This window comes from Nothoprocta perdicaria, unplaced genomic scaffold (genome assembly GCF_003342845.1).
Source record: "Nothoprocta perdicaria isolate Ctin4 unplaced genomic scaffold, notPer1 scaffold_76, whole genome shotgun sequence".
NCBI lineage: Eukaryota > Metazoa > Chordata > Aves > Tinamiformes > Tinamidae > Nothoprocta > Nothoprocta perdicaria.
Genome location: NW_020456043.1, coordinates 393,072 through 405,053, shown reverse-complemented (window position 1 = coordinate 405,053; position 11,982 = coordinate 393,072). Strand labels below are relative to the sequence as shown.

The following is an 11,982-nucleotide window of genomic DNA, read 5'->3' as shown; positions in this document are numbered from 1 at the left end:
CTGCACACTGGTAGGAAACGTCTTCCTTGGGCAGTGGTGGGACGTGTCTCACTTGAGACACCATCTCGCCCCGTGGAGCCTGTGGAAAGTGCTGGATGGGGCGGGTCGCTCTGCACCCCGCCATGTCAGAGCGCCCCCTCCCTCAGCTGCCCCTTCCCCCCCCCGCTCCTCGGTAATGGTCTCCTCCCCCCTCCCCCCCCGCGAATGGTCTCGTCCCGCTGCACTCCCTCTCCTCACCGCGGGGGGCGCGGGCGGCCCTCGCCCGGGATGTACCAACTCCTCCCGGCGGGGGGGAGCCGGGGGGGGGTTAGTGCGTGGCGGGGCGCACCGCTAGCTCGCCCCGACGGGCCCGCAGCCGCCGCCGCCTTTTCACACTTCCAGCTCCCTCTCGGGGCGGCCGCTGCCCGCGAGGCGGCCGCGGAGGGCGGGCAGCGGGGCGGTGCGCCCCCCTTTCCCCCCTCGCGGCGCGGCCGGGTGGAGCAGCCCGCGCACCGCCCGCGGAAGCAGCGGGCGCGCATGGCGCCGGCGGCCGGGGCGGCCGGGGCGCTGGGCGCCGCTGTCGCCGCCGTGTACGCGGCCACGCTGCCGCCCGCCCTGCCCGGCGGCGACGCGGGTAACGTAGCCGGCACCGCCCGCCCGCTGCCATGGAGGGGGGTCGGCCCTCGGCGGTGGGTGCGCGCCCCAGCGCGGCAGCCGCTCTGTGTGTGTGGGGGGGACATGGGAGGGGGTCACCCCATAGGGACAGCGGCCCCACGAGGGCAGCTCCTTGTTGGGGTAGGGGTCACCCTATAGGGATGGGCACCCCCATAGGGACACTCGCTCCTTTGGGGCTGGTGCCTCGAGGTTGCCCCACTCGTAGGGGCACTGGGTCCATAGGGGCTGGGCTGTCACGGTCACCCCGTCGGCTCGTGCCCCATAGGGCTGGTGCGTCCACCCATAGGGTTGCTTGCCCCGTGGGAGCTGGTGCCTGCCCTGGCTTGGGGCTTAATTCCTTGTTGGGGGTCACCCCGTGGGGCAGGGCCACCGGGGTTGGGCTGTGGCTCCCCGTGTCGCTGCTGGCCATGGAGGGCCTGTGCCTTGTAGCCCGCTGAGGCTGAGCCTGCTTGGGCTGGAGGCGTCCTGAGGAGCCTCCGCGCCTCCGTGATGCTCCAGCCCCTTGAAAGTTGGAACTGGCTGGATGGCTGAGCTTGGAGGGTGGTGATAAATGGGGTGAGCCCAGTTGGAGGCCTGTGGCTGGTGGTGGCCCCCAGGGATTGGTACTGGGCCTGGTGCTGTTCAGCTTGTTCATCGATTGCCTGGACGAGGGCACTGAGGGCACCCAGAGCAAGTTTGCGGATGATCCCAAGCTGGGTGGAGCGGCCAATACTCTGGAGAGCTGTGCTGCCATCCAGAGGGACCTGGACAGGCTGGAGAGTTGGGCAGAGAGGAACCTCATGAGGACAAGTGCAGGGTCCTGCACCTGGGGAGGAATAACCCCCGGCACCAGTACAGATCAGGATTTAACCTGCTGGAGAGCAGCTCCACGGAGAGTGACCTGGGAGTCCTGGTGGACACCAAGTTACCCGTGAGTCAGGAATGTGCCCTCGTGGCCAAGGAGGCCAACGGGATCCCGGCTGCATCAGGAGGACGTGGCCAGCAGGGCAGGGAGGGGATCCTGATCCTGCCCCTCTGCTCCGCTCTGGGGAGGCCAAACCTGGAGCACTGGGGGCAGCTCTGGGCTCCCCGGGACAAGGGGGACGTGGAGCTGCTGGAGAGGGGCCAGCGCAGAGCGACAGGGATGGGGAAGGGGCTGGAGCAGCTCATGTGAGGAGAGACCGAGCGAGCGGGGCCTGTTGAGCCTGGAGAAGAGAAGGGGGAGAGGGATCTGATCAACATGGACAAACACCTGAGGGGAGGATGGAGGGAGGAAGGGGCCAAACTCTTCTGGGTGGTGGCCAGTGCCAGGACAAGGGGCAGTGGGGACAAGGTGAAGCCCAGGCAGCTCCGTGTGGCYGYGAGGAAGAACTTGTTTGGTGTGAGGGTGCCCGAGCCCTGGCCCAGGCTGCCCAGGGAGGCTGCGGAGGCTCCTGCTCTGCAGATCTTCCCAAGGCGCCTGGATGCGCCCGGGTGCCCCGTGCTCTGGGTGTCCCTGCTGGAGCAGGGGCTGCGCTGGGGGATCCCTAGGGATTCCTTCCAACCTCAGCCATCCTGGCGTTCTGTGGAAGCGAGGCTGAATCTGTGCAGAGCAGCTCTGACCCTGCACGTTTTGGAGTGAGGGAGCTGGGAGCACAGTCAGGTGCCCAGTGTTGTCCTCGTGGATGGAGCTTCACCGGGCTCTCCCTTGCTGTGGTCAGGAGACTGAAAAGTGACTTTCTGTGCTGATCTGATCCTCTCCCTTGCGCCCCAAATCACGCTGCTTCCTCAAAGAACAGGACTTTCTAGCAGGTAGTGCTGGAGCCTCTCGCAGAGCTTTAGAAAGAGCCCTTGAGGGCAGCATCAGAGGCCCAGATGTGCCATCGTGCCAGATGTGCCATCAGGAAACACGTTTCCTTCCTTCAGCACACACAGCTACAGTCAGAACAGCAGGAAGATTTATGGATTTGTCTTTCTGGAAGTGGAGCTGGCAGCGATGTACAAACGATCTGCTGCTTAGTTTTTCCTTCTGCTGTTTGCAGTGGAAAAAAAAAAAAATCACCCGTTTGGTGCCTTTGTGGTTTTGCTCATTTAGCCTGATCTTGCTTAAATTTCTTGCTCTTTGTAGCAAGTGTGTAACTGTGATTGGGGGACAGGAGGGCTTGTATTTTCTCAGGTGATGCTTTGATTTCTCTTTCTCTCATGGATTTAGGTACTTAGATGTAATTTTTTCATCTTCCAAAAGAGAGTTGAATGGGTATGTCCAGCTGTGCCTCTTGACCATCTCCAGTTTTAGATCTAAACTGCACGTAAAATTCTGTATTAACAAATGGGCTTTTAGTAGATACATATATTTTCAGCTTGCTGCGAACACAAGTATATATGTGTATTTATATAGACCTATTTTAACCTCATTTCTTTAAAAGTTTGGCTTTTTTTTTTGAGCTATATGAAAGACAGTGTTACCTGGCAGATTTAGGGTGCTATTTGTATAACCATATTTAAGGTAGTGTGCATTTAACATAGCTCTTTGCATGCAAGGTGAGTGGTGATTCAAGTGATAATTACTTTATTTAAAGGTCTTGTTTTAATAATCAAGCCCTTGATTTCATTACAGAAAACTCCTCCTGGTTATTTGGTGCTCAGAGAGTTCCTTTTGGCCCGCAGATGGATGTTTGTGCAGCTTGGGAGCTATTCATTTTTAGTATATCCATGTCTGTAGGCTCCAGCCTAGATCAGAGGGACCCTGTTGTGCTAGTCAGAGCTGCCAAATATTTAAAGAATTTATTTTGAAATCCCCTCTCCAGAGAAATTACATCCCACGCTCTAGACAAGACACTCAAATATCCCCCTTGGTAGGCTGGTGTGCTGCCTCATGGCCTTTGCTTCTCCTCCAAAGTTTATAAAGGGCTGTCCTTGCTTATTCTGCTTTTATTGGTTAATATGTGCTAATCAATATATTCTTGGTTATTATCATTTTGTCTTCTAAAGTACTCCCTGTTGGGAAGCAAACATCCATTAATGCGCATGGTGCCTTTGCTCAGAGCTGTTGGTTCTGTGATAAGCTTCTGAAACCTGGTTTTTAATTGTACTTGAGCTTGGTTTTTGCCTCCAGGATGCAAATAACCATTATAAACGTAACAAAGTAGGATACAGTTTCTCCTGATTAGATGATAAATTGATGCTGGGATTCATTCGTTGCTTCATGTAAATTATCCCACTAGATACCGTCAATAGCCAAACAAGGAAAGCAGCAGAGAACCAGCCAGATGGGGATTGTCCCTTTTTATTTGAGTTATACATTCATTTTATCCCCCTTTTGGGGTTGGGAAGGGGACAGAATTGCCTTTTCCCTAATTTCCTAAGGCATGAAGGCAGCTCCCAGCACAGCCTGTGGGCATATGTATTAATGCACATAGAAGCATGTGGTGTATGTCAGTCCTCTGTTAAAGCTTCTGGCAGAGGAGTCAGTTGCACAACTCCTGAAAACAGGAGGCTGTTTTCTCTGTTTTCCCTCTTTTTCTCTTTTAGAGAGAGACCCTGTTAGTGGTCAGATCGAGGGACACGCCTGTGAGTTCACATTTTAGCAGTTTTTAAGAAATCTGCCTCAGTTATTTAGGTAAGAGGAGGCACTTGTTGCCTCCAACCCCAGACTTTTGCTAGGCATCTACATAGTCATTATCCTGATACTGGCTCCTGCCTTTCCAAATGGGTTAAAAAAACCTACCATATTCAGGATGACGCTTCCATGCGAGCTGTGGTGCTGCTGTTGGACGTGCAGAAGTGCCCAGCAAGGACATCCCACCAGCATGGAGACATCACCTGAGGTGTTTTCTGCAGGTATCCCCTGCCTGGTCCAGCCCTGCTTGTTCTTATGACCTCCCGTGTCTCATTTTTGGGTTTTCCTCCAAGTTTCTGCTGCCCAAATTACCCATGTTTACGGGAGCTGCCTCCAGACAGGCTCATCCCAGCTTTTGTCCCCCTGTCCTTGTCCCCACTGGGTGTCCCAGAGGAGCACACTCGTAGCTCAGTTGTGCTTTGGAAGCGACAGGCTGCTGTGTACAAGGTGCACAACGCTGGGTGCAAGTGAGCTGGGGCTTGTGGGCAGGACTGTGGTTCCTCCTTGGGAGGAACCAAACCTATTTATTGATTTATTTATTATTTTTAAGATAACCGTGTATTTTTAATTGCTCCTTTAACTGCTCCTGAAGTCTGCAGTAATCCTAAAATGCAATAGGCACTAGGTACCTTCCTTGGCAGCTTTTATGTGTTGCTTACTGTCACAATAAAGAGAGAATGAATTTTAAAGCTGTTTTGAAAACATCCACAGGTTAAAACAGCTTAACAAGGGACCTAGTAAAATTCAAAAAAGAAAAGGAAAAAAAAAGAAAAGAAGTTTTTTCTGATGTTTTGGGCATCAGCTCCAAATCTTGCTATGGATGAGACCATTTTCAGCCGCTGTCAGGCTTGCTGCCTCACCACCTCTCCGGGGAATCAGGTTGGACATTCAGCAGCACATTTACCCAAGGACTGTGTGGAAATAAAGTCTTCAGTTTGAGCCCGTGTCTGAGGCTCCCCTGGGTCATTTCCCTTCCTGGGAGCTACATTGAAGGCAATTTTTGACAAAATGTCAATGCCATATTTTTCCTGTGTAAGTTTTGATACATAATATAATGCTCAGCACTTCACCTGTATGAAGTTGGTAGGGAAAGAGGCCAGGCACCTGTGGGTTTGCCTGGGGGAACAGGAGGATGCAAAAGCAGCGTCTCCATAGGGTCCCAGGTCCCTTCCCGGGATAGAGACCCGTGGAACCTCCGTCTGGGCCACCCTTTCCCTCCCCCCCCCGCATTCCCTCTCCCTGATCCAGCGGCAGATCCTGGGCCTGCAGCCTGGGGGGTGATTTAGGAGGTTGTGTTATTTGCTTCCCTCATTCTCCCCGGGCACAGCTGGGCTGTTTTGCTTTCAGAGCTTGGACAGGGCACGTGCAGGGCGCTCCGTTTTTTTATCTCCAGCTTTCTGGTAGGTTTGGGCCTGCGTGGCTTTGGTGGTGTTCGTGCCCAGGGTTTGCATCAATGCAGTACCTGCCCCTTGCAGGTATTTGCACCTTGCTGAGGAGGAACTGGAGGGGATTTGCTGGGAAAATCCGGGATGCGCCAGGAGGATGGTTAGGCTGCAACGCAGACGTCCCCAAGACCCTGTATGGACATGGAAGCTCTGGAAGGAACAGAGGGGAAACCGTGGGTCTGAAATCAGGAGCAAAACTGGGATTTCAGCCCCATGAGCTGCTTTTAGTGGCCGAGGAAGAGGTTAATTCTGGCTTTGCTAAGCCAGGTGATGCCAGTGTCCTTGGGAGAGCGTTTGGGGCGGAGGGAAAGGCCAAAGCTGCTCCTGTCCGTGCAGAACTGAGCTGAGCATCCTCCTGCCTTTGCGAACATCAGTGCTGCTGGGCAGTAAACGAGCAAAATCGGGACGCGTTTCCAGTGCATCAGCTTATTTCCCTTTTGTCAATCTGGCAATAGGTCGAAACTTTCTTAAGATCAAATAGCAATAAAAAATAAGCCGCCTTTGCCAGCGCAGGAAAAGCCCCCTCTGAGAGGCTTTCTGCATAAAGCCCAAGGGCCGTCCCCGGGGCTTCTTGCGTGCTCTGGATGATAGCTGCAATTCTACAGCAGTAATGAACAGCAATTACAGGTTGACTTGCCTCTTCCTTTTAAAATATATTGTTTACCGGAGCTATCAAGATTTAAAGTTAACTGTGCCATTTTTCTCATGCCTGGCCCTTTCCATGGATGGTAATGAAGTAATAACGTGCAGAAATAAAATACTGTTTATTCAGCATTTAAAGCAACGATGCCCTTCGTTCTGGGTGTTTTCTGCGTAATGATGGGGCAAAGATGCCTCCTCCTTGGCAATCCAGCAATTAACAATAACCAGATCGCTCAATTTGAGGGGAGAAGTAAAAGAAAGGGGGGGTAATGGCTTTCTCTCAAAGGCAGCAAAGGCTGCAAGGTGTCCCAGTCCTCTCTGTTCTGGGCAGTGACCGAATGCCAGCTGTAATTTTTAATTTAGATCCCCTTTGTTGCGCCCGTCGTTCCTTTAATGTATTTGTGCACATTGGATGCATTTAAAAGACGCATTTGAGTAGCGTTGCAAAACGCTTTGGTGTAATGTGCTCTAAAAAAGCCAGGTATTAGGCGAACGTGAGTCTTTTGGGGGCAGTTTTTCATCCTGGTGGAGAAAGCAAACGGAATGCCAGCTCGCCCTGGTGTTATGTAATGAGAACCCCCACCCCAAGTGTGGGACCCACCGGCAGGTACAAGAGTTATTTGGGAGCAGATGTTGCAAGAATTGCTGTAGCATCAGAGAACAGCTCTGGTCCCGGGGATGCGGTTGTAGCTCTGCATGTGCAATGATTATTTTTATGCCGTTAAAAATATAAAGCTGTGTTTTTATTATCATTATTATTATTATTATTATTATTATTATTATTATTATTATTATTTTCTAATGAGACACAACCAGGTTGTTAAGAGACAATTCAGTGTAAGCTCTGCCGTCTCTAAGGCTTGGAAGTTATTGAATGGAGCATTCCAGGCTTTAAATTAAATATACACACATATACACACACACATACAGACGCAGTAATGCTGCGACTTGAATATTTCGGGCCATTCTTTCGCAGAGCCTGCCCACACCTTCACTTATCTGTTCATAAAAGTCTTGCGAAAACATAACAAAAGATATTTTGTGCAGTGACATCAGAGGGAGAAAATATTCTTAGAAAATTTCATGCTGTTAAATCTCTACAGATTTACAGTTTTATCCAGTCAAATTAATGCAAAACCCCAATGCAAGCATTTGGATTTTGAAAACTTTGGAGGAGTGTCATTTTCTAATAGTAATTATTGGTTTTACATTATTTTTTCACAGGGGAGCTGATCACAGCTGCATATGAGCTTGGAGTAAGTATTAGTTTTATTGTTTAATCAATGCTCTCATTAACAGTTTTAGGAATTAAGGAAGTTTAATTAAGCATGGAGTAAAGTAGATTAATTTATTTTCAAACCACAGTTTTTACTAACTTATAAGTACAGCACGCGACAATTTACTTCAAGTTTTAAATCCAATTAAACTAAATTATAAAGCAAAGGCTTTACTGTATATACAGTAGCTGGCTTATTATCAACCCAAATTTTGTATAAGCTGGGGAGAATAAAATAAATCGGGTTAACAATTTTAATAAGTTTTATTATTTAATAAACTTTATTATGGTGCATGATCCCTTTAGGCAAGACCTTAGGACTGTCAGCGTGGTGGTAATCCGATAGCAGTGTGGTCTTTCAACTTGCTAACCAATAAAATAGTTCAGAATCTGCTTTTTAAAAAACAGCCTTTTGAATGACCCTAATATACTGTGAACCCAAACAACAAGCCGTTTAAGGGACGATAATGAAATGTGTCACCTCCTTTCTCGGCGCTTCATTATTATGGGCCATGCGTGGCAGCCAAATCCACTAAAGAAAATATTTGCTAAGTTAGAATTGGCATGGGAGGGTTGTTGCCGCAACGAGAGCCGCGGCGTCACGCGCCTCTCGCTCTGTCCCCAGGTCGCCCACCCTCCCGGCTACCCCCTGTTCACGCTGCTGGCCACGCTGGCCATGGGGCTCGTGCCCGGCGGCTCCGTCGCCTACCGAGTGAACCTGCTGTGCGCCGTGGCGGGAGCCGCCGCCGCCGCGCTGCTCTTTTACACCGTGGCCAGGTAAAGTCGCCGTCCGTGTCTTCCCCCTGGGGACCTGCCCGGGCGCTTCCACTGCATCCCAGGACGCTTCCAAAGTGCCCTAACTGCTGCCTTTCCCCCTCTGTTTCCAGCCGTAATTAGTTCCTCTGAATAAACTAACAGTAGTTTAATCTGAATTTGACCTTCTTTCCCGCACAAAAGATTTTGTCTTCTTTTTTTTTTTCCTCTTTCTTTTTAAATAATTATAATAGCAGTAATAAAAAGGGCACCCTCCGCCTCACAAAGGCGTGACAGGTTGTTCGCTCTCATTATCACAACTCGCTGATCAGTTTAACTAACCAGAACTAATGAAGTTTGTCATTATATAAAGATGCAGATGGTCTGTTCAAATTAACAAGATGAGCTTCACCTATGGGTAAACCGTGAAGTTAATTTAATTGCTCCTCTTGGCGGAGGCGGGCGGGCAGTTGCCTGCCCGTGCTACCTGCTCCCCTTTGCGTGCCCGTGGAGCCTCCCTGCCTGCAAAAACCCAGCCCTGCCACCACTTGCAGCCAGGGAGACTAGAAAATAGAAGAGAAAAGATCAATATTGGCCGTTTGTGCCTCTTTTGCTGAGGTGTTGCCTTCTGCGGGAGCCCTGCCGCAACCCGTCCGTTTTGGCCAGACCTCTAACCCTGCAAATAGCACACGAAAAAAAAGGGGAAGCGATCGGAGCCGCACGTGGTTTGGGATTTTGTTAACCCTCCTCGTTGTCTTTGATGTGGAAGTTCTTTCTGCTCTTAACCTCAGCCTGACCCATATTTGAGAGGATTATCACAACCAATACAAACAATTTCTAATGTTCTTTTACAGGGAAAATAGGGCACGTTGCTAGACTGGAAACGCCGGCGAAATCTGAAATTATATCAGAATCATTCAGGCAGTCTTTGAACGGAGGGACAAAACGCGGCGCTTTATAACTGAGATTATTTTGACAAAGCAGTTGGCTGCAACCGGTTAATAGAGCTACTTTACCCCTCGGGTAAAGCTGCCCTGCAACCTAGAAATAAAAGCAGGAATAAGCAGCAGGTCAGAGCCTGGGAGCCCTGCGCTCTCCCAAACTTCTGGGGAGTGAGAAGTGCCCCAGGCTCCACAGGATTTGTCTGTCCCGACGATCTTCCTGTTAGAGAGGAATTGCTGTTCCACTGTGAAACGTCATGCACCGTGGTCTTAGTGTCTGTCTGGTGCTGGACTCCAAAGTGTATTTGCAAACATACAGAAATTGCTGGAGCAGTTCCGAAATGTAAAAATATTTTTAAATTTAGGAATTGCTCAAGCAATACCAAAATATTTAGGAATTGCTCCAGCAATTTCAGTGTGTCTGCAAATGCACTGAAGGCAGTTGCTTTTGCTGTTGGATATGTGTAATCAAGTGAGTGCTTTTTCACTCGATATTCTGTGTAATAAGCATATTCTGGAGTGTTCAGAGTGGTTGTCACCGTCTCTCATATACTGCCCATTGCAGGGTCAGAGCCCAGTTCATTTTGATTACACTAAAAGCTCCCAAAGGTGCTGCTGAAGGTATGTGAGTATTTGCTTTTGATTTATTCTTTTTTTAATTATAGTTGTTCTTACAGTTCTGAAGTTCTGCCCAAATCTTTAGTTCCAGCTCAAACAGGACAGTTCCTTACGTGCATATTTTGTGTATAGGAAATCATGTGAAAGTTTTCGTAGCTTTAGAGAATGTGAAATGCAGTAGAAAATGCCAAGCTAAATTTGTGTGGTTTTTTTTTACACTTCTCAGGGTTTACTTTTTTATGTTGTTTAATTGGATTTGGAAGATACAGGCTCTATCAATTTGAAAACATGCATGAAAAACAGAAAATATAGTAATTAGAGATGATAGAGACTATTAAGACATAAAATTACTGCACAGACAGAAAGCACTGTCTGACAGTCTATTATTAAGTCTAACAGCAACTAATTTTTTAAAATAATTTTGAAGGCATTATGGGTCAGTATTATTTAAAAATCACAAGTCATGCTTTTCCTTTTAAACACCTTAAATTGAATTTTTGGGAAGATAGTCATTTATCAGAGTTGTTTTTTTTTTTCTCTCTCTTTTGCCATATCCTCAATAAAAACTCCTCCTGCCGATATTTGCTTATTGGCACTGCCAGCTCAAAAAGCTGGGAATACCGGAGCGCCCCACGGCTTGTTTTCAAGCTGCATCACAGCCTCTCGCGCCGGATCCCGACGGGTCTCTCCCACCCTTCGGCATTTGTGGATTTTCATGAGAATTTAGCCGTCGAGGCGACGCTTTTCCCCTCCCCGACAGGCAAAGGGAGGCAGCGGCTCGTGCTGCCCTCCGCGGACGGCCGCTGCTAATATGAAAAGATGCAGCTCTTCGGAGCACAAATAATTGATAAGTACACGGCCCTGGGGACCGGCAAATCCCCCTCGCCAAACAATAGGCACCCTTCGGAAAGCAGGGAGCCATCGCTATGGCAATGGGGCTACCCGGGAAGAAGACGTTATAGCCACGATGTCACTTGGGCTGTTACAATTTCATTTGGCGTGTGGCCCGCGCGTCACCTCCCAAACCTTCCTTCTGTCGCCGCGCAGCCACCGGCCGGCCGCGTTCACCACCGTGGCCAGGCAGGGACAGCACGGCGGGGATGGATTCTCCACGTGCACGCCCTGTAAATATATATATAAAAATATATTCCGCAGGCAGATTTATCCTTTAGTCTGGGGGTTGCTTAAGAGCCATTTCCCAGGTTTATTCAAGGTTGTTTATTTTGCAGCTCGATGAGGGAATTCTGATCGCCTCGGGAGCAGTGCTGATTTAGGGGGGCTGCTGCAGTGCGCTTGGGATTAGGATCGGGCTGTGCCCAGCACATTTACTCTTTAAGTAGCTCTCTCCTCTCCCAGGTAATTGTGTGCAGGGTGCTCTGCGTAGCCGCTGCTGGGATCAGTGGAAAGAACCTCATTTCTTATTTATTTCTTTTTTGCCATCTATTTTGCATCTTAAAGTTGTGTTGGATCGCATTCATGCACAGCGCTCTGTTTGTCAGTAATCCAGACCATCGCTGAATGAGCGTTTTGCTGTGTTGAATTAGTTACCAAGTATGTTTTTCCCCTCCACACAGTCTTAATAAATTGCTTGTAATTATCGTAAAATGGCATTTACAAAGAGTTTTCTTAGACTGCTTATAACTGATGCAAATAATTCATCTTTACTTCGGAAGACAGAGGAACTGCATTATGCTTTTAGGACGCAGAAAGTGCGACTACGTGATTGTGTCTTTAAATAAATATTTATTTTGTTTTACTGTGGGAAGCAAAGCATAGCAAGTTTACAAAGTAAACCAATTATGTTCTTATAATATGATTGCCAAAGTGTAATTTTCTGCACAGACGATGCATTCTTTGCATTTTCCTTTGCAAAGGGAAATTGTATGGTTTTCATTGCATTAAGGGCGTTTTTTTCATATATATATATATATATATATTTTTTTTTTTTTTTTTGCTGTATGTCCTTACCCAGTTTACTGCAGGTGCAATAGTACAGCAGAAGGCATCATTTTATAATTACTTTTTGCAAGTTTTTGGCAGCTTTATTTTGAGTTTGTTGCAAATAGGCTATTGAAG

At 48.8% G+C, this 11,982-nt stretch overlaps 1 protein-coding gene across 1 annotated transcript in view; it reads left to right on the top strand.

Moving 5' to 3' along the window:
• Positions 1-516: 516 nt before the first annotated feature.
• Positions 517-11,982, top strand: part of TMEM260 (transmembrane protein 260) — a 35,738-nt gene continuing 24,272 nt past the window's right edge. The window contains exons 1-4 of the mRNA XM_026051486.1: positions 517-613; positions 4,144-4,182; positions 7,522-7,574; positions 8,220-8,371. Coding sequence (XP_025907271.1) covers positions 517-613; positions 4,144-4,182; positions 7,522-7,574; positions 8,220-8,371 — 341 coding nt within the window. The remainder of the gene's footprint in view (positions 614-4,143; positions 4,183-7,521; positions 7,575-8,219; positions 8,372-11,982) is intronic.